The sequence below is a fragment of the Myxocyprinus asiaticus genome, chromosome 47 (assembly GCF_019703515.2).
Source record: "Myxocyprinus asiaticus isolate MX2 ecotype Aquarium Trade chromosome 47, UBuf_Myxa_2, whole genome shotgun sequence".
In the NCBI taxonomy this organism is placed as follows: domain Eukaryota; kingdom Metazoa; phylum Chordata; class Actinopteri; order Cypriniformes; family Catostomidae; genus Myxocyprinus; species Myxocyprinus asiaticus.
In genome coordinates, this window is record NC_059390.1 from 270,001 (window position 1) to 292,500 (window position 22,500).

The following is a 22,500-nucleotide window of genomic DNA, read 5'->3' on the forward strand; positions in this document are numbered from 1 at the left end:
AACGTTCTGTGTTTGCAAGTTAAGTTCTTATTAGGTTAAGGGTTACCTTTCCTGCAACCTTCTGGGAACGTTAGTTTATGGTTATCAAAATTAAATAAAAAAATACCATTAGAGAACGTTCTTTATATGTTCATATTAGGTTGTCAGACAAAAACCTCCCTGCAGTGCTTTGGGAATGTAAGTTTATGGGTATTTAAAAATGAAATCTAAAGAAAACTTTCTTTTTTGTCATTAACAATTTTTATTGATTCCAAACTCAAATCAACACAAACAGCACATGAAAACACGGAGTCAACTTTCATCAAAATATACCCCCCACCCCAACCCAACACACAACCCAGTGGTCAGACATCGAATAATAACAGACACACACACACATACAAGCAGGCAGTCCAAAGAAAATACTCACTGACATAAAAAAAAAAAAAAACACACAAAAAACTGCCCAACAAAAAAGAAAAAGGGTTCCACACATCAATCAATTACATACACTCCATTTAAACTGTCCCTCTCCACTGTTCCTCCCTGGCAACCCTCTAAGAAGGCCAAATAAGTGCCCCACTTCTTGTCAAAGGCATCCAAGCTGCCCAGCCGTCTATGCGACATCTTTTCAAAGGCCGCCACTCTGCCCAATTCGGTGCACCACTCATGAAATGAGGGCGCACCAGTCGACTTCCCCCAAGATTCACTTTCCTGCCGATCAACACACTGGTAAGGACCCAGTTTTTAATGTATGTATTCCCTAAGTTAACTCCCGCCCCATCACCCAAAATGCAAAGTCTGGTGCAGAGTGAAATCTTGAGTGCTCAGGATCTCACAGATATAACTCTGAACCCTCGACCAAAACTCTTGAATCTTAGTACAGTACCAAAAACTTTGGGCTATGTCCCCATCCTCCGACTGGCATCGCCAGCAAGTAGGTGTATCTTTAAGACTAAGCCTATGCAATCTAGAGGGAGTCCAATAAAAACAATGCAGAATCTTAAATTGAATGAGGCGCACCCTTGCATCCCTAGACATAGACTTGACATTTTTAAAAATCCTACCCCATTCTTCATCCTCCGGTACTAAATTCAAGTCTCTCTCCCATAACTTCTTAAGAGATGTCAAAACCCCGTCACCTAGACTCTGAATTAGCCAGGAATAGCAGGCTGAAGCCATGTCACCTTAAAGAGAACATTCTTAGAACGTTAGGATAATTCTGAAAAATACTGGAACCATATACTAACGTTAGGACAACGTTCTGTGTTGGTTGTGTAAATTCTTATTCATTTTTCAGACAAAAACCTCCCTGCAACCTTCTGGGAACATTAGTTATAGTATGGTTATAAAAATGAAACCTAAAGAGAACGTTCTTAGAACATTAGGATAATTCTGAAAAATACTGGAACCATATACTAACGTTAGGACAACGTTCTGTGTTGGTTGTGTAAGTTCTTATTCATTTTTCAGACAAAAACCTCCCTGCAACCTTCTGGGAACTTTAGTTATAGTATGATTATAAAAATGAAACCTAAAGAGAACGTTCTTAGAACGTTAGGATAATTCTGAAAAATACTGGAACCATATACTAACGTTAGGACAACGTTCTGTGTTGGTTGTGTAAGTTCTTATTCATTTTTCAGACAAAAACCTCCCTGCAACCTTCTGGGAACGTTAGTTATAGTATGATTATAAAAATGAAACCTAAAGAGAACGTTCTTAGAACGTTAGGAATAATTCCAGAAAATACTGGAACCATATACTAACGTTAGGACAACGTTCTGTGTTGGTTGTTTAAGTTCTTATTCATTTGTCAGACAAAAACCTCCCTGCAACCTTCTGGGAACTTTAGTTATAGTATGATTATAAAAATGAAACCTAAAGAGAACGTTCTTAGAACGTTAGGATAATTCTGAAAAATACTGGAACCATATACTAACGTTAGGACAACGTTCTGTGTTGGTTGTGTAAATTCTTATTCATTTGTCAGACAAAAACCTCCCTGCAACCTTCTGGGAACGTTAGTTATAGTATGATTATAAAAATGAAACCTAAAGAGAACGTTCTTAGAACGTTAGGATAATTCTGAAAAATACTGGAACCATATACTAACGTTAGGACAACGTTCTGTGTTGGTTGTGTAAGTTCTTATTCATTTTTCAGACAAAAACCTCCCTGCAACCTTCTGGGAACTTTAGTTATAGTATGATTATAAAAATGAAACCTAAAGAGAACGTTCTTAGAACGTTAGGAATAATTCCAGAAAATACTGGAACCATATACTAACGTTAGGACAACGTTCTGTGTTGGTTGTTTAAGTTCTTATTCATTTGTCAGACAAAAACCTCCCTGCAACCTTCTGGGAACTTTAGTTATAGTATGATTATAAAAATGAAACCTAAAGAGAACGTTCTTAGAACGTTAGGATAATTCTGAAAAATACTGGAACCATATACTAACGTTAGGACAACGTTCTGTGTTGGTTGTGTAAGTTCTTATTCATTTTTCAGACAAAAACCTCCCTGCAACCTTCTGGGAACGTTAGTTATAGTATGATTATAAAAATGAAACCTAAAGAGAACGTTCTTAGAACGTTAGGATAATTCTGAAAAATACTGGAACCATATACTAACGTTAGGACAACGTTCTGTGTTGGTTGTGTAAATTCTTATTCATTTGTCAGACAAAAACCTCCCTGCAACCTTCTGGGAACATTAGTTATAGTATGGTTATAAAAATGAAACCTAAAGAGAATGTTCTTAGAACGTTAGGAATTGGTTCTCAAAAAAACATGGAAACCATATGCTAACGTTAGGCGAATGTTCAGTGTTTGTTGGTACCAACATTCAATCTTCGTTTTAGTTTTAATTCTGATTTATGGTAATAGAACTCTTATAAATGTGGTGTGGTCTGCAGATGGTTGGTGGTAAAGTGAAGAAACCAGGCAAACGTGGCCGTAAACCAGCGAAGATCGATCTGAAGGCGAAGCTCGAGAGGAGTCGGCAGAGCGCCCGCGAGTGTCGCGCCAGAAAGAAGCTGCGGTACCAGTATCTGGAGGAGCTGGTGTCCAGTAAAGAGAGAGCCATCTGTGCCCTCCGAGAGGAACTAGACATGGTAAACATCTGTTCAAACTCCACACTTCCTGTCTGTGAGCCACAGTAATCAGTGTTGACTCCGTCACCTGTGAGTGTGTTCATGTGCTGTTGTGTGTGTGTGCGCAGTATAAGCAGTGGTGTTTGGCGATGGATCAGGGGAAAATCCCGTCTGAAATTAAAGCTCTTTTAACCGGAGACGATCAGAAGCCGCCGCAGAGCTCCAGCAACAAAACACCCAAGAACGGCAAGTACAACCAGAGCAAGACGTCTTAGACGCACAGAAGATCACATGTAATACAGTATTGATTCTGTTCATCTACACAGTGTTTATGAGATGCTTCATTTATCAGCTTTGACTCATAGTTTCTTAGTAACGTGACGTCTCCGAGTTAAACAAGCTTTCTGTTTCCATTCCTGTACGAGACATTAGAAAGAGTTCCAAAAGAAATCCTGTTGATTTGCGTCTATAATTTGAGTTCAAGCGGTGTTATTCTTTTATATATTTATTTTGGAACTGTTCTCGCACCCAAATACTTTTTGATGTAGGTTTCAACATTCCTAGAGACAAAAGAGATGGGAAAGTTTTTATTCATGTGATTTATGACAGAATGTGTCTGCTATAATCTATTATCCACTGACATAATAAAACCTTTATAAAGGCAGAAAATAAGAAATGTCTTGCTCAACTCTCGATGCACTTTAAAACATTTGGAAGAGCTCAACGCATAGCACTTACTTTTATAATTGTGACTCTTGTAAAAATAGAGTTTGTCGATACGGGATAAATGGTTGTGTCAGAAAATGTATTTTTGTCACTAGCTGAACTGTAAAAGCACTTTCCTTTCAAACTACTATTTCCTTTCAACAACTGTCGTATTTTGAGATCTGTATGTGAGTGTCATCTTTTAAACCATTTGGCAGGTTTGACAAAATGAATAAATAAAAAGCAGAAGATTTAGACCCTGAAAATATTGAATGAATGTGAAAATATTTAATCCGTGCCCAGATACTAAAATCTTGTGTCAGTTGGTGAAAACATTTGACTAAATCATGTAAATCAGTGAGTTTACTTTCCTGGCAAACACAAACAAACATTTTTTTAGACTATGTTTAGAGCTTAAATGTATATTTTTTATATGACATGATGTATGAAATGTAGATTGTAATTCTGTGTGTTGTGTTACATTTAGCATTGTCTGATAAAACAATGTAACAGTGTACAGTTGTGTTGTGATCATGATTATCAATGATCCTGGTGTATATACACACACATCAGCCACAACATTAAAACCACCTGCCTAATATTGCAAACTTTTAATACTGACAAAGTCTACATTAACTCAGATAACCACTCTGTACAATTGTGGTGAAGAATATCATCTCTGAATGCTGTTCTGAGATGCGGGTTGGTGCTGTTTTGGTGGCAGGAGGGGGACCTACACAATATTAGACAGGTGCTTTTAATGTTGTGGCTGATCGGTGTATATTCTCTTCAAAGGCCACATACGGTATGTAAAACATTGTGTATAATATAACAATCAATCCGATAAATGAGCGCTTCATATTCTAATTCTGCTTTCCCTTCTGTGTTTGTGCTGTCCAGCTGCAGCGTTACTTTTGTATCAAACACAGAATATGTTGTTGTAATTCAGAGCTGCACACACCGTTTCATTGTATCCTGTAATCCTGAAATAGAAACTGTGTGTGTGTGTGTGTGTGTTTCATTAAAGCCCTTTGCTTTCATACAGAGTAACAATAGTCTGTCATCATCCATCACTGAACATGGAGAAATTGTGCTGTAAATGTCACACAGTGACTGAACACACAAACACTGTCAGTGGACTAAAGGTCTTCAGTTGCTTTATTAATACTGTAGTGATAAACTGAGGTTATTACTGTTCACATGACGTCAGGATTATAGTGACACAGAGCTGAACGTTATAAAGTGATTCAGCTCAGAAATATAAACAATAAACAGGATAGCAAGAAATCTCTTCATGACACGCAGAGGTTCATATTGCATGGCTCTCTATAATACTCGATTCTGATTGGTCAATCATGGCATTTAGTGGTCTGATATATGTGAATAACAGCACACATCTGGAGATAAAGTCACATCAGACCGCTCATCTGAGTCATCTTTCCTACTTCTCTTGAAATTATTTCAACTTGGGGGTCTGGGTATCTCAGTGAGTATTGACGTTGACTATCACACCTGTAGTCACGAGTTCGAATCCAGGGCGTACTGAGTGACTCCAGCCTGGTCTCCTAAGCAACCAAATTGGCCCGGTTGCTAGGGAGGGTAGAGTCACATGGGGTAACCTCCTCGTGGTCACTATAATGTGGTTCTCGCTCTCGGTGGGGCGTGTGGTGAGTTGTGCGTAGATGCCGCGGAGAATAGTGTGAAGCCTCCACACGCGCTATGTCTCCACGGTAACGCGCTCAACAAGCCACGTGATAAGATGCGCGGATTGACGGTCTCAGACGTGGAGGCAACTGAGATTCGTCCTCCGCCACCCGGATTGAGTCACTACGCCACCACGAGGACTTAGAGCGCATTGGGAATTGGGCATTCCAAACTGGGGAGAAAAACATTTTCAACTTAATATTTCATATTTATTTATTTATCAGGGAAGTTGCTCCACCTCTAAAAGCTGATGTCATCAAGTCCTCTTATTTTTAATGTACCTTTCATATAGACACTTTACACCATCCAATCAATTCCTCATGGAGTAAATCAAGTCCTGAACTACATTTATTTCTCATCAGGGCCTAAAAAATAAATGTTTTTCAGTTCATTCTAAGCAGAAACTGTATTTTTTTGTTTTTGTTTCGGTTCCAGAACAAAAATTGTTGAACAACAGGAATTGGTGTAATTCCAAAAATCTACAGTGATAAACCATTTACACTTTGGTTTTCATTAAAAAATTATCGGAACGAAATTGACCGGTTACCAACATTTAAAAATAACATTTTCACTCCGGGACAATAAAAAGGGATTTTTTTTTTGTTTATCGTTTTCGTTACTTGGAACGTTTTCAGTCCCTGCTTCTCAATGAATATTCCGTTTCATTCCAAAATATGTCGCATTATGGACGTGAACTGGGTTATGAATGCCGTTTCATGTTGACTTTTTGTTGACCTGGAGCTGAACCAATCACCATGACGTCACAGTCGAGGAAATCCACAGACATTAGATGTTCATTTTAATCATATATAATGTTTAATTGTAAAATCATGTTGACATGTCTGTTCTGCATCATGAAACACATACAGTATAACAGTGAGAGACAAAATTCATCTGTAACTACAGGCACAAAAACACAAATGTCCAAGATGAACATCAACCCTGTTCGGCACTAACAGGCCACCGTAGGATCATCAGACAAACCAGAAACACAAACAGAGAATCATAGAAAGGTCAAACATTTTCCTTAATTTCATAAAAATTACAGACAGCGATGATGACGATGTTTATAGCTGCTTACGCGAGACTTTCTTTGTGTCGTCACAGATTTGTATCTAAACTCAATTAGCACCACAGTTTGTTGCATTTCAACAGATTTGACTAAATGGGTCATGTTTACTATGCAGGACAGAAATGACCCAAATCGCTTTGGGCGATTATATTAAACGTCCGAGGCTCTTTTATACAAATGTGTTTGGTGGGTTGGTGCTAATCGGCCATGCTAACTTCTTCTCCTTTGCTTCCCGGTCAAAAGTATCGTAAACTGAGTCTTTGATGAGAGTTTTTGCCGGCACGGGAATATCTATCACACCAACGTAGTTCTTTTTAGCGATTCGCGAGCTGGCGGTGATGGTGTACGCGTTACTACGGTAACACTTCATGGATGACATGCAGAAAGTTTCTCTCATACCACGTCTGAAGTTGGCGTTGTAAACGGAGTAAAGTGTCGGCTTGGAAGCCGTCGAGCTGAATGAGATCCAGGCCACAGTGATGAAGAACAGCGCCCCCTGTCTGCCAGGGCCTGACGTCTCCTTCGGGTGCCACAGTTGGGCGATGTAAAACGGCGTCCAGGTGAGCAGAAACATCAGATTGAGCATCAGGAACATCTTTATGGTTTTGACTTTCGTTCTGGGGACGATGTTCATGGTTCTGCGGACTGTCCGCCCGTCGGCGCTGATTCTCCAGATGTATCGGATCACTCTCTGATAGAATGAGAGGATGAGAAGCGCTGGAACCAGAAACCCAAACAGCAGGTGCGCGATCGCGTACACCAGTCCGTCCCAGCTATCCGGTAAGAAAAAGTCGCAGTGACTTTGAGTCGCTGGCGAAGACGAGCCGTAGAAAAACAGACACGGCGAAACGAAAGCCGCATCGAAGATCCAAGATGCCAGAATCATCCGTTTGGCTTTCTCATGGGACACTTTAAAACTCAAAGGGTAAACGATGGTGTAGAAACGGTCGACGCAGATGGACAGAAGCACGTACACCTGGACACCAGGACACAAGTGCTGCAGGTAACGCACGGTTTTACACGCGGCGGTGGTCAGAGGCCAGTGACCCGCACACACCTGCAGTAAAATAAACGGCGCACACGCGAGACTCAGCAGAAGGTCAGCGCATGCCATCGACACCACGAAGTAGTTGGTAGTGGACTGAGTTCTGCGGCTGCGATGGATCACCAGACACACCAGCGAGTTGCCCAGCACCGAGATCACCCAGAACAGCCCAAAGATCAGCCCGAGAATAGTGACCTCGCCCGGGGTCAGATCGTACGATGTCAGGGAGCTGTTGCTCTGGAGAGAGGAGGCGGGCGACGGGGCGTCCAATCTGCAGAGGACGGGTGTTGGTGAAGCACCCGGCGGGGTCGAGGGGTCGATCCTGTCGGAGTGGTTGATGGTCGTGTTGAAGAGCAGGCCGGAATGATACGAGGGCTTCACACCCTCCACAGACAGGAAGTACACCATCTCCTTCACTGCGGCAGATCACAGCTGAAAGACACAACACAGACAAATATTTGTTTACATAAAGATAAAGTGTAAACTGCCATTGAAAGAGCAAAACACACACTACAGTTACAGATCTTGAGTTTTTTAGTCTTTTAGATAAGACAGACTGACTGACACACACACTGGCACGAGGGTCAAGGTCACGCAGCCTCTCGTGTGACGTAAGCGCTTTGGAAAGTGTGAAATGCATAAAATATTGAAGCGCAGTGTTGTTTGCAACCGAGGTGGTATATTACTGCATACAGAAGCTGAACTGGTTTTGTGATTTGTATTTGTATCTGTTTCTTTTTGAAGATGGTGCTTGTGTGTGCTTATCCTGGATGCCTGTACTGAAAAACGTTAGATTACGTCCACGGGCATCATCGCAAGAGGAAAGACTAACTTTTCAAAGATTTCCTATCAATGATCCTGAGCGACTGAAGCTATGGCTGCTCGCTGACTCAAAACACCCGTTGAGTTACTCAAAATATTGAGGGTGTGCAGTGAACCTTTTTCCCCTCCCGATTTCAGACCAGCTGAGGGATCTGATGACGCTTGTGTCACGCGAGAGGCAGCGTGACTTCGACCCTCATGAACGTACATATCACAGAGGGCCAGAAGCGAACATTTTAAGTAAAAAGTTTTAAATATTGATCTATTTCTTACACCTAGCGTTTCACTTCAGAAGACATAAATTAGACCACTGGAGTCTTATAGATGACTTTTATGCTGCCTTTATGTGCTTTTTGGAGCTTCAAAGTTCTGGTCACCATTCACTTGGCTGAAATATTCTTCTAAAAATCTTCATTTGTGTTCTGCAGAAGAAAGAAAGTCATACACATCTGGGATGGCATGAGGGTGAGTAAATGATGAGAGAAAACAAAAAAGGTGGGTTATAGTACGTCTTGCTCCTCTTTTAGATTAGTAACGTATAGGCCATGCGAAATTTTGAAAATTCATGCAGGCTAACAATATATTGCACTTGAAATCCCCTATGGATATTGCACAAACATGACATAGAGTTCTATAATTGTATCTGCTGATTTCGATTAAAACATCCCATAAATACTTACCAATATAAATTGTTCAAACTAGTAAAATAGAAATTAAAATAAAGTTGTAAAGAAAATGCATGACAAATGTAAAGAAAAAAGCGTGTTAAGAAACGTGTTATTCTTCCAACCAAACGCCTTCCAGTGGCCCAAACAGGGCATTAAGTATTTGGGGTTTTTATTCTCTGCAAATTTGTCTGATTTAGTTAGAGTTAATTTTGACCCTTTAATAAAAAGGTTTTCGAGTGATGTGGGCAGGTGGGCTTCATTACATTTATCGATGATTGGGAAGGTTAATGTTATTAAAATGAATTGTATTCCAAAATTCAACTACCTGCTACAATCTCTCCCTGTAGATGTGCCCCTCTCTTATTTCAAGCAATTTGATAGCATAGCGAAGACCTTTATTTGGAATGGTAAACGTCCCAGATTACATTTCAATAAGTTGTTTTATTATTATGCGTTCGGTCTCAGACATTTGGCTCATTGGTCGCTTCCACCAGAGAGAGCCCCTCCCTGGTTTTGTATTGAACCGGAAGTTCTTGCCCCTATTTCGCCATTACAAAACCTTTCTATAAAACTAACTGGAGAAGTTATAGTGTCCATAGCACTCGATATGGACAAAAGTGTCCAGAGTGTTTAATTCTGACGTTTATTTAAATGTTGCCTCGAGCATATGGCTGAACCCTAAATTATGTATTAATAAGTCCCCTTTCTGCTGGTCAGAGTGGATTGTGAGGGGGGTTAATACACTCGATGACCTATATGAGAGTGGAGTGTTGAGATCTTTCGAAAATATGGTTCAACATTTTGGGATTCCCAGATCTCAGTTTTATAGGTATGTACAACTGCACCATCTGCTTTGTACTGTTTTGGGGAGTAGCATACACCCCCCTAAAGCAGCAGATAATCTGGGAGGGGTGATTACTGCTTTTGGAAAAGGTCATGAGGCATCAGTGTATTACTCCCTGCTAATTCAGAGTCTGGGGGACGGAGCTTTAACTTCTATCAAGAGATTATGGGAGAAAGATTTCAACTTGGTATTGGAGGAGGGAGTGTGGGCTAGTATTCTAAAAAACATCAAATCTGCATCTAGAGATGCAAGGGTGCTTCTTATGCAATTCAAGATTCTACATTGATTCTGTTCGACCCCTCTAGATTATATAGGCATGGTCTTAAATACACACCCACCTGCTGGCAATGCCAATCAGAAGATGGAGACACAACCCATGTTTTTTGGGGGGGTGTTAAGATCCAAGATTTTTGGTTGAAGGTTCAGAGTTGTTTGTGTGACGTTTTGGGCACTGAAGTTTTACTTTGCCCCAGACTCAGTATTTTGGGCGATGAGGCGGTCATAAATGTGGGGGACAAATATATAAAAAACTGGGTTCTGATCAGTGTTATTATTGGCAGACAAGTTATTTTAAGGGGTTGGCAGTTGGACGGAGCGCCATCATTTCCGGAGTGGTGTGCGGAGATGGGGAGGGCGGCAGCTTTTGAAGAAGGGGTATCTAGAGGATTGGGAAATTTGGACTTGTTTGTGGGAAAGTGGGGCAAATATTTGGCGTTTTTGGAGGGCTCTTGGGGAGGGACAGTGGAGAGAGAGGGGTAGTTGTTATGTGTGTGATTATTATAGTTTATTTTATTTTTTAATATTTGTTTTTGTGTGTCTATAATCATGTGGGACCACTGGGGTGTTCTTGTGGGTGGGGTTGGGGATGAAGGGGGGTTAAGTATTGATTCTGTTTTTGCTTTTATTTGACATAAAAAGTTGTGCATTTCTTCGCTATACCTTCATCCATCCCTTACTAAAATGAACTGTTTTATTACAGGTATATAACCATGATATTTGTGTTAAAACTGTAGTAGTAATACAGCGAAACCAAAACTATAGTAATAAGAATAACAAACACACCCGGTTAGTTTTACTATAGTGCAATCATGCTTCATTTTCATAAACCAATCAATGTTTTTATAAAACATGATTTTAAAAACAATACAAATGAATCATGGTGTTTAGTAAAACTGCTGTAATCATGTTATAGGTTTGTTTAGTTTTTTGGCAGAATAATTATTATTTTTATTACCATAGTTGTGTTTTTCCTGTATTATTACTGTATTTCCTGAGTTTTACCAGGAATATCATGGTTACAGTATGATTACTGTAGTAAAACTATATTTGTGGTTACTGCAAAACTATTTCCCAAAATAGAATAAAGTCTGACGTTCAATCAAGAGAATGACTTTAGATATTTGTTATATGGGTCTACAAGATATTTTCTTCACTGTCATGTTTTGTAAACACAATCCTGCGGTTGTCTGCGGTTATTAGTTTTGCTCCATCGTGTGAAACATGTTTCCATGGTGATCGTCACAGTGATTGTCCATGCACACAGACGGAGAGCTGATAGTGTCACTGACACTGATCAATCAAGTCTTTATTTATAGAGCACGACAGAAGCCGAGTGATCAATGACAGAGTTATATATATATATATATATACAGCATCATGTATTATCCTATATCAACCTATTCAAGGACCTATTCAAAACCTAAAGAATGAAAATATGTTTTCAAATGATCAGATTCAGTCTGCTGAATGATTTCAGAACAGAAAATGATTTTAGACGTCATGTTACATGTGCATAATGAGTAACTGATTAAATAACAAAACCAGAGACTGTCAAGCTCCAAAACACCATAAACGTGTCATAAACGTTTGGACATCAGTCTTATTGAACTCACGAGCTCATTAGTAGAAACTCCATCAGCTGAAGTGAATGTTTAAATAAAGGACACGTCCAACATGTGCTGGGATTCTACAGGATACTTTTTTATAACACTTTTATGGTGTTTTATTTCTCTTTTGTTTGGTTTCTTTTGGAGCTTTACAGAAGCTCAGACATTCTGTGAAACTTCTGAGTTCAGCGGAAGATTCAGATTTGAATGACACGACGGTGAGTCAATGATCAATTATTTGCAGAAAGATATGAATGTTTTTGTACGTTATGAAGAGACATATATATATATATATATATGTGAACATAACTGATCTGAATAACAAATGTTAATGTTGTAAACAGTATGATAAAACACTTCTATAAGCATCTGGAAATCTGTCACATATTTTGGAAAGTGTCCAAAAACAGGAGGGTCACTGAGATTAAGCAAGTTGGATTTGGCTGGTCATGTGATTACTGATATGACTGAAATCTTCTGGTCATGATTTTATACATTTGTTTTAAAAATTACTCTTAATTTCTTTAGGATTAAAACTTGTTCAATGAGGAGCAAATAAGTGAGTGCACCTTTAAATTATCTGAATGAGACTATCACACCTAGAGTCGCTAGTTTGAATCCAGGGTGTGCTGAGTGACTCCAGCCACGTCTCCTTAGCAACCAAATTGGCCCGATTGCTAGGGAGGGTAGAGTCACATGGGGTAACCTCCTCGTGGTTGCTATAATGTGGTTCTCGCTCTCGGTGGGGTGCGTGGTGAGTTGTGCGTGGATGCTGCGGAGAATAGCGTGAAGCCTCCACACGTGCTATGTCTCCACGGTAACGTGCTCAACAAGTCACGTGATAAGATGCGTGGATTAACGGTCTCAGACGTGGAGGCAACTGAGATTCGTCCTCCACCACCCGGATTGAGGCGAATCACTTCACCACCACGAGGACTTAGAGCGCTTTGGGAATTGGGCATTCCAAATTGGGGAGAAAATCAAAAATTCAAACAATCTTACAAATGTAGCCAATGAGAATCCCTGAAATTATCACATTCATTTTGAGACAAAATACTTATGTCTTTTTCAGTTTTGTTCAAGGTGATTATATCAAAGGTTTTTCAATAACTGTCCAATAAAGATGAAAGGAGAGTATTTGGGGTAAAAAGCCCCCCATAAAACAGTTTTTCTGACGTGGTAATTTTGAATAAGAATTATTTTTGTTACTCAAGCATCTTGCTTCCTCAAAGTATTTTCATTAGTTGACATTTTGCCCTATAAATATTGTCTGTATATTTACACCATATCACTATAAACCCCATTTGGGCCTTTTAACCCAAATGTGGGGGGCTGTTAGCCCAAGTGTGGGGTAAAAGACTCCCTCGCCACCTTTTAAAAAAAATGTAATCAAAACATCCTTCTGTTATTATTTATTTTCTCACAAATTATGTTGCACCATCAATATTCAATAAAACGAAATCTATTTTTTCAATCTTGATACACCTGGTTACCAGGAAAAAATACATAAATACAAATCCTAATGGTGTACCTTCAGCCCCTTTGTACACCATGAACAGCAATTTTAGTAATCTGTGATTTAATTCACACAGAGCATTTCAGATATTCTATTAAAGTCATCAGAGACTGATCCTCCAGAGGTGTGTGTGTGTGTGTGTGTGTGTGTGTGTGTGTGTGTGTGTGTTGTGCTGATGTCAGTGTAATGTTTACTCTAGTGACTGCTGTAATTCATAAACCCCTGACAACATCTCCTCTGTATAAACACACACGCACACTACACACTCGCAGAATCACACATTCACACACACACACACACACTCTCTCACACACAGATTCACACACACAGACTCACACACACACACACTCTCACGCACACTCTCACACACTCACACAGACACACACACCCTCACACACAGACTCTCTCACACACACACAGAATCTCTCTCTTACACACACACACACATCATATTCTGTTGTATGATATTCATAAAGAATTAAAACACGAGAATCATATGTCATGATGAACTCAATACAGTCTACTAATATTGATTATTAAATAATAACAATAATAAAATGTATTCTGTCTATAATGGCACATGACGGCCTGATCATTTCAACACAAAACCCGCATTTATAAACAATCATATATGTACATTTATAAACAATCATATATGTACATTTATAAACAGTCATATATGTACATTTATAAACAGTCATATATGTATATTTATAAACAGTCATATATGTACATTTATAAACAGTCATATATGTACATTTATAAACAATCATATATGTTTATAAATATACAATCATATATGTACATTTATAAACAATCATATATGTACATTTATAAACATTTATATATGTACATTTATAAACAGTCATATATGTATATTTATAAACAATCATATTGTTTATAAATAAACATTTATAAACAATCATATATATACATTTATAAACAGTCATATATGTATATTTATAAACATTTATATATGTACATTTATAAACAATCATATATGTTTATAAATATACAATCATATATGTACATTTATAAACAATCATATATGTATATTTATAAACAATCATATATGTACATTTATAAACAGTCATATATGTACATTTATAAACAGTCATATATGTACATTTATAAACATTTATATATGTACATTTATAAACAATCATATATGTTTATAAATATACAATCATATATGTACATTTATAAACAGTCATATATGTACATTTATAAACAGTCATATATGTACATTTATAAACAGTCATATATGTACATTTATAAACAATCATATATGTATATTTATAAACATTTATATATGTACATTTATAAACAGTCATATATGTATATTTATAAACAATCATATTGTTTATAAATAAACATTTATAAACAATCATATATGTACATTTATAAACAGTCATATATGTACATTTATAAACAGTCATATATGTACATTTATAAACATTTATATATGTACATTTATAAACAATCATATATGTTTATAAATATACAATCATATATGTACATTTATAAACAATCATATATGTACATTTATAAACAATCATATATGTACATTTATAAACAGTCATATATGTACATTTATAAACAATCATATATGTACATTTATAAACAATCATATATGTATATTTATAAACAATCATATATGTACATTTATAAACAATCATATATGTATATTTATAAACAATCATATATGTACATTTATAAACAATCATATATGTTTATAAATATACAATCATATATGTACATTTATAAACAATCATATATGTACATTTATAAACAATCATATATGTATATTTATAAACATTTATATATGTACATTTATAAACAGTCATATATGTATATTTATAAACAATCATATTGTTTATAAATAAACATTTATAAACAATCATATATGTACATTTATAAACAGTCATATATGTACATTTATAAACAGTCATATATGTACATTTATAAACAATCATATATGTACATTTATATTCTTAAACGTGAAATGTGTTTTGATTTTAATCATAACATTAAATAAAAGGACATTTCTGCAGATGAATGTTTATTATGTAGGCCCTGCGGATATTTAGTATTTTAAATAAAACAAATCGATTTGAACGCGTCGATGATCTGAAAATAATGATTTATTAATTATAATAATCGTGTAGACTATAAATATATATTGATATATTAATGATGATGTTTTTAATCGTCTTATTTGTGTGAGAGCAAATGAAATGAGATGTCTGTACCTCACATTCAGATGCTGTTTTCATCTTTTGTTTCTCCATCATGAATCCGCTCCGTTTCTCATCATGAACATTTTTATTTTATTTCATCAGAAATCAGTCGCCGCATCCGCGAGCGCGTCACACGAGACGACCAGGCGCGAGCACGAGATCAGGCTCGCCGCGGACACGCGCACACTCACATCAGATCCATTTATTTATTTATTTATTTATTTATTTATAGTTCCTTCAACACAGTACAGAGAATCATACACCATGCATTTATTTACCATATTAAAAAGGAAGAAGAAATTAAGCCTGGAAAGAAGGGTAAAAACAAATAAATAAATAAAATATATAAAAAGTAAATATTATAAGTATATTAAATAACCTATATATATATATATATATAAAGAGGTCATTAAAGGAAACAATTTATACATGGCTGATTCTCAGATTACAGGCATATTTCTGTCTCTGGGATGTATTTCTAGGAAAAACTCATTTCACACAATTATTTTAAATGTCCATAGTCAGTTTACACAAAGACAGATCTACACTTTTTTATTGTGTCTCAAGATAATTATTTTAGTACATTTTATTTGTGTTTTCTGGCAGAAAATGCATGTTTTGGTGTTGTCCCGAACCCTGAGTTTCAAATGTAATGCCATATTGAAATTAAATATTTCCAACAAAATGTTGCAACTTTAAGTGTATTTTAATTAAACATTGTTTAAGCTAGCATATTATTAGCAAATTTACATCTGGATTTTGTTCTTTATTCTCTTTAATATATACATGTCCCTTAATGTATCCGTCATTACCAACACACTCTACATAATGCTCTGAAATAACGTTTTTTTCAACATTACGTTTAATTGGTAGCCGGTATTTTTCTCCCTTTTTCTCCCCAATTTGGAATGCCCAATTCCCAATGTGCTCTAAGTCCTCGTGGTGGTGTAGTGACTCACCTCAATCCGGGTGGCAGAGGACGAATCTCAGTTGCCTCCACGTCTGAGACCGTCAATCCGCGCATCTTATCACGTGACTTGTTGAGCGTGTTACCACGGAGACATAGTGCGTGTGGAGGCTTCACGCTATTCTCCGCACCATCCATGCACAACTCACCACACACCCCACCGAGAGCGAGAACCACATTATAGTGACCACGAGGAGGTTACCCCATGTGACTCTACCCTCCCTAGCAACCGGACCAATCTGGTTGCTTAGGAGACCTGGCTTGAGTCACTCAGCACACCCTGGATTCGAGTAGCCACGGTAACTTAACTTGAGATGCTAGTGGAGCACATGTCTGTCAAGAGAGAAGACTGGTGTTTCGATGTCCAGAAGGGTAAGAAAATTGACTCTTTATTCTTCGTGATAGGCATGTACACTTATTACGTGACATCACTAAACAAGTCATATTTTTGTTAACTTACAGTAAATTATTTTGATGACTTTTCTATGTAATTTACTGTACTTTACAGGTAGCTATCAGATATCATCACCAGCAGGTCAGCTTGTGATGGTGATTACAGGTCGTGATGGTAATGACAACACCCAAAATTCCAGCAACCCATTTCTGAGAAATACCCACATACGTTAATGTAAAGACTTTTTGTCAACAGAGAGTGATACAGTTTTCAGATAATGTTTGACCTCTTTCTAAAATACAGAGAAAATAGACTTACTGTTAGACAAGTTACATTTATGAATGTAAAATAAATCAAGTTTATAATACAGCAAGCACTTTCTTTTGTGGGATCTAACTTAAGATATAATAAGATAATATTCTGAAAATGCATTGAAAACTCTTGCAAGATATTATTTGTAATAAACATACTAATGTCTCTCCATAGCTGTAGAGTATAATGACCAAAACAAATGCAAAACTTCATGATGTCATCATCAGATCATCAGTGTAATTTACGGGTGGGACGGACAGGTGGGACATGTCCCCACCACTTTTTGGAAGCGCTTTCATCAGGTAAGTGTCTAATGCAGAAAAAACTTCTTTGTTCATGTATTATGATAACTGGTGATCCAGCACTAGAGTTAGTTATTTTTAATGTTATGATTCGTGCTCGTTGCAGCTGTTGTGCCGTTGAGTGACAGCGGGCAGCGATGCTCTCTTGTGCATCCAGACACATGCTACTACACTCTTCCACAGCTTGCAATCCTTTCCAGTTAAATCGCAATGCAAACGATATGTCCCGCGCTCATCAGTGGACTTTCTGACCCAGAGCAGCCCACCAAACTCAGCCCGCAACACACCACACCGGCTCATCGATTTCATTTTCCGGCTCAACTTCAGATTTTTCTGTTGAAAAAAATACATTTCTATTGACTGCTAGTCATGACAACAGGCCCCACCAGTGCAAAAATTGTCATAACTTTAAAGAGCCCATATTATGCTCATTTACAGGTTCGTAATTTTATTTTGGGGGTCTACTAGAATAGCTTTACATGTTCAAAAAACACATTATGTTTCTCATACTGTAGATCGCTCTTTTCGCCCTCGGTCTGAAACGCTCTGTTGTAGCTCCTGTCTCTTTAAAGCCCCCCTTTCCGAAAAGCCCAGTCTGCTCTGATTGGTCAACCGCTTGGAGCATGTGTTGGAAATGTAACGCCCTTTACCATGACCGAGTAACAGGCTTCCTGAGCAGCTGTAAACACTATTGTAACTACAGTAAATACTAACTGCGCAGGTGGTTTCGGGTCGATCAGCTTGTTCTTCTAAACTTATATCGGCAGTGTTTTAATTCCTTCCCCAGCAGATTATTCTTGAAAGGGAAAAGCCCAATGCTTTGACAAGCGCTGTTTCTGCCATCATTTAAACTAAGTTAACCTCAAACACTCAAATAGCCACAAAGTAATATTGTTCATGACTTATTTCCTGCATTTTTATCAGGCGTGAGCATTATACAGCAAGCCACACTTCAGCTCCCAGTAATGCTTTGTGCTATGAATAAATTATGCAAATGATGCTGTATTGCTCATAGCATTAATGTTTGCTGATTTTATTTACGCTGCTGTTATTGTATTTGTTATAACTTGCAGTTATTTGTCATTTTGTGATTGTGAGTTCATCCTATCCTTAATATGTTGTTTTTGGGTGTCACCATTACTGTGATTTGTATGTCAAATAATGAAGTCCATGTGAGTTAAGCGGTAAACACGCGCATGAGGAAACCGCGCCACTATGGAAGTGATTTCAAAATAAAAGCCATTGTGTTTTGACCTTACTAAGTTTATTGAATTCTCACTGTTACGGGTTCCTGCACGGCCATGTTGGAGCCCAGTCGGACGGGCGGTACTTGTGTAGCAGCGGCCGGCCCAAATTACCCAGCGGCCCACTGGGAAAACGCCCAGTGCTCCTGATGGCCAGTCCGCCCCTGCCGCTCATTATGAACATCCGCTGACGTACAGATGCAGTCTTTGTTTATTTACTGAAAGTTATTCTTTTTGTCTTTTCACTCTGAAAATATTACCCATATTTTCATTTATTAATACACTATTGGTTGTTGGAAGTGAATTGTGCTGTTGAAAATATGTAAGTTAAAATTTTTATAATGTTTTTATTGTGTGAAAATAAATGTAAAAGTTAATGATTTTTGCTCATTTTTATTTTCAATACTTTGCACATTAAAAAATGCTTAACTGTTAAATTGCGTCATCCATAATTCCTGTAAAATATGAAATATAAGCAATATTGCTCAATACACTGCATAAAACTTAATAAAAAAATAATAAAAAAGCTTTATTCTATAAACATGTTTAATCCATTAATAGCTACTAATACAAACCTTTTAAATGATGTTTCGACTTGTCATTTATATAAGACGACCACAGACTGCTTTACACAACTTATCAGTATGTGTTTTCATACAACAAATAAAAAGCATTAAAGTGTATATTTTAATACATAAAATGAGAAAGAACCTGTGGTAGTAGTTGGTACATTTTTAATTTACTAGACCGTGTATTGTATGCCACACTGACTGATAAATGACCAGCGGTGTTGGGCAAGAACAAACTAAATAACGTGATTATTGGGCGAGAAGGATAACAAAGAGGTATATAAATATACACATAAATAATATTTTAATTATGATGCTGCTATTAAGTCATCCCAAACATGTTATATAATGTTGAATATATTCATTTATACTAAAATAAATATGTGCTTCACTTACGTTTCACTATCTGATAATAATAAAAAAACGATTACTCGGGAAGGCGGAGTGTGGCCGGGATACATGTAAATGTAACTCTGGGATACATTTAGCCGCTCTGAAGCGGTATTGACACTAGTGTGGATTTAGTGCGGGTTAAGTGCACTGAGCTTTGGCATGTTTTACACATGGGACAGTCTTGAACACTTCCTGTCATGTGCACCTGCACTCAAGTGGCCAAGGCTGCAAGTGTGGGTATTGGGACAGGGCCATATTCTAATTAATATTCATAAGTTTTACCTTTTCGTGACCCCCCCCCCCCCACCCCCACACCCACCCAAAAACAAATGTCCCCTCCACTTATTAAAACAAAGTGACGCCCATGATCAGCTCCATATGAATCCACATCAGACCAGATGAGTGTGTTTGTGCTTATTAATGAGCTATAAACATATCACTTCTTTGATACAATGTTTCTATTTTCTTTATTATTATTATTTTTTACAGGTCTCTGTATTCTTGCAGAGTTAGGGCTATTGTTAGGGTTTATTTTGGGAACATTTGATTGCATAAAGATGATTGTGAGCTCCGCCTTCTGGTGTTTTTCACTGTTGCAGCTGATTCTGATCACTCACAGATCAATTAATCGATCACAGTTTTAGACTGATATAATCACACGATTATGTTGTGTGTCTGATGTTACGTGTGTACTGATGCTGTTGCTGTGGTAACAGAACTGCTGAGTAGAGCTTGTTCTTTTGTGTCTGTTGTCATGGTGACTAATATAGCTGCATCAATTCCCATTTACTTCAGACTTTCAGCATAACTAAAGAAGCGACAAACACTTTTTTCAGAAGTCAGAATTTGTGTTTAATGCCTTTGAATAAGTTGAAGCATTTTCATTTACATTGATGGAAGAACCATGAGCTTATAGAACACTTCCTTCATGCCCTTCATAAATGTGTCACATAATTAAAGTTGAAAGAAACAGTACAGTCATATTGTAACAAAGGAAAAACAGCAGAGAATGTAGCACTTACTGAGGAACTAGAACAAGTTTAATTCCCCTTCATGAAAACTAACTGAAAATCACTAATTAGCAACTTTAGTCTGAAGTTCAGAAGAGTCTAAAAAGTAAAATATACTCCAATTAAAACAAGTCTTATATGTGTATATACATTCTATGCATATGTACAGGATTACAGAGATCATGTGTGCGTCATGATCCGAGAGCGAGTAACTACAGATGAACACGTCACATTCGATCCACATTCCTGATTCCTCCGTCAACCGTCAATGTGCCAAACCTGAAACACAAACACATCACTGTGTTATCACTGTACGTCTGACGACTGCATGGATTATGAAGGATAATGAGTTCATGTTCACCTCTCCAGGAACAGGTTATTCTCCGCTAACTCTTTCACCACACCCTCCATCTCCTCCTTCAGTTTCTTCATCCTGTAATCCAACAGTCTGCCGTTACCATGGTGAATTTACACCGCATCACTACAGCAGGGTTTCTCAAGCGTTTTTGAAATAACCCCACCAGCACCATCACAACAAATATGATATTATTTACTTGAAGTATAAAGATGATCTCAGTGATTCCAATAAGTGTAAATAAACATACAGTATGAAGCGCCGGGCGCTGCGCTGTCCTTTTCTGTTTCATTTACATCCAGTGATTGTACAGCGATATACAAGTGAGAAATACAACAATACGAAGCAGACCGCACATACTCGGCAAACAAACACCATAAAATGATGTTAGGGAGACAGTCCGTTGCTCAGCTGAGGGTTTTAGCGTCATCCGCAGGACGAAATATCACAAGAACACTACAAAGCTGATTTTTTCATAAATGATTATAATTTCCTCCTATAGTCAAAGCACCATATTCTTCTGAAGGAAAAGAAACATTTGAGGATTAATGCATTTTTATTTCTTCCTATAATATCACATTATTGTTGATAATTAAACAACAGTAATGATACAATAACACAGTTTAATCATTGTTTAACGTTTCATATTATGTCATTGATACATTTTTGCTTTTCTGCAAATAAAAGGAAGAAAGGGAGAAAATGTTTTTCATAAGTAGGTTATTCCTACATCTCTCTTCTGTTCCGCAGAAAACGGGACGCCTTTTATGTTCACATGGAAAATTATATATACCGAATAAAAACAATGAATAAACATATATTGGCTACTATTACACAGATGGTGGTTAAAATAAGGGAAATATGATTGTGTTTGACGTGAAGCTGGATCAATAATATGACAGTAGCATACTTTATCTAGCGAGATTAGGCAAAATAATTATAAGTTTATGAATTCAGAAACAGGGACCTTGCTAATCCGGTGCTAGTCAGCTGTGGCTTGTGAATATTCACACTCATTGTGGTCAATATCACTTGAAATGCATGTTGTTGTTGTTTTTGTTTTTTGTTTATTTTCTCCCCAATTCCCAATGCAGCTCTAAGTCCTCGTGGTGGTGTAGTGACTCGCCTCGATCCGGGTGGCGGAGGACGAATCTCAGTTGCCTCCGCGTCTGAGACCGTCAATCCGTGCATCTTATCACGTGACTTGTTGAGCGCGTTACCGTGGAGACGTAGTGCGTGTGGAGACTTCACGCTATTCTCCACAGCATCCACACACAACTCACCACGCGCCCCACCGAGAGTGAGAACCACATTATAGAGGTTACCCCATGTGACCCTACCCTCCCTAGCAACCGGGCCAATTTGGTTGCTTAGGAG

The 22,500-nt window shown here is 37.6% G+C and overlaps 3 protein-coding genes and 1 long non-coding RNA gene across 8 annotated transcripts in view; 1 reads left to right on the forward strand and 3 right to left on the reverse strand.

Moving 5' to 3' along the window:
• LOC127436469 (uncharacterized) overlaps positions 1-2,881 on the reverse strand; it is a 2,988-nt gene extending 107 nt beyond the window's left edge. The window contains exons 1-3 of one of the 3 annotated variants that reach the window (XR_007896399.1): positions 2,328-2,881; positions 1,514-1,980; positions 1,304-1,340 (exon numbers count right to left, since the gene is read on the reverse strand). This is a non-coding gene — a long non-coding RNA (uncharacterized LOC127436469). Of the gene's footprint in view, positions 1-1,303; positions 1,341-1,513; positions 1,981-2,153 lie in introns of those variants that run through there. The other 2 variants (XR_007896400.1, XR_007896401.1) reach the window with 2 other exon arrangements.
• Positions 1-4,826, forward strand: part of LOC127436464 (cAMP-responsive element-binding protein-like 2) — a 6,144-nt gene extending 1,318 nt beyond the window's left edge. Inside the window, exons 2-3 of the mRNA XM_051690635.1 lie at positions 2,899-3,096; positions 3,204-4,826. Of these exons, the coding sequence (XP_051546595.1) occupies positions 2,899-3,096; positions 3,204-3,350 (345 nt within the window). The 3' untranslated portion in view covers positions 3,351-4,826. The remainder of the gene's footprint in view (positions 1-2,898; positions 3,097-3,203) is intronic.
• A 1,451-nt stretch (positions 4,827-6,277) lies between these two features.
• On the reverse strand, positions 6,278-15,831 carry LOC127436446 (probable G-protein coupled receptor 19). 2 transcript variants are annotated; one of them, XM_051690600.1, is made up of 2 exons: positions 15,590-15,831; positions 6,278-8,033 (listed from the first exon to the last, which is right to left on the reverse strand). In XM_051690600.1, exon 2 carries the CDS (start codon positions 8,007-8,009, stop codon positions 6,726-6,728), a length of 1,284 nt encoding a protein of 427 aa, XP_051546560.1. In that variant the 5' UTR covers positions 8,010-8,033; positions 15,590-15,831; the 3' UTR covers positions 6,278-6,725. The 2 variants fall into 2 exon arrangements, with proteins under 2 accessions (XP_051546560.1, XP_051546561.1); XM_051690601.1 differs by lacking the exon at positions 15,590-15,831 and adding an exon at positions 8,697-8,917.
• A 4,767-nt stretch (positions 15,832-20,598) lies between these two features.
• LOC127436432 (serine/threonine-protein kinase TBK1-like) overlaps positions 20,599-22,500 on the reverse strand; it is a 16,792-nt gene continuing 14,890 nt past the window's right edge. For both annotated transcript variants that reach the window (XM_051690563.1, XM_051690562.1), the window contains exons 20-21: positions 21,130-21,201; positions 20,599-21,047 (exon numbers count right to left, since the gene is read on the reverse strand). In XM_051690563.1, coding sequence (XP_051546523.1) covers positions 20,996-21,047; positions 21,130-21,201 — 124 coding nt within the window. In that variant the 3' untranslated portion in view covers positions 20,599-20,995. The remainder of the gene's footprint in view (positions 21,048-21,129; positions 21,202-22,500) is intronic.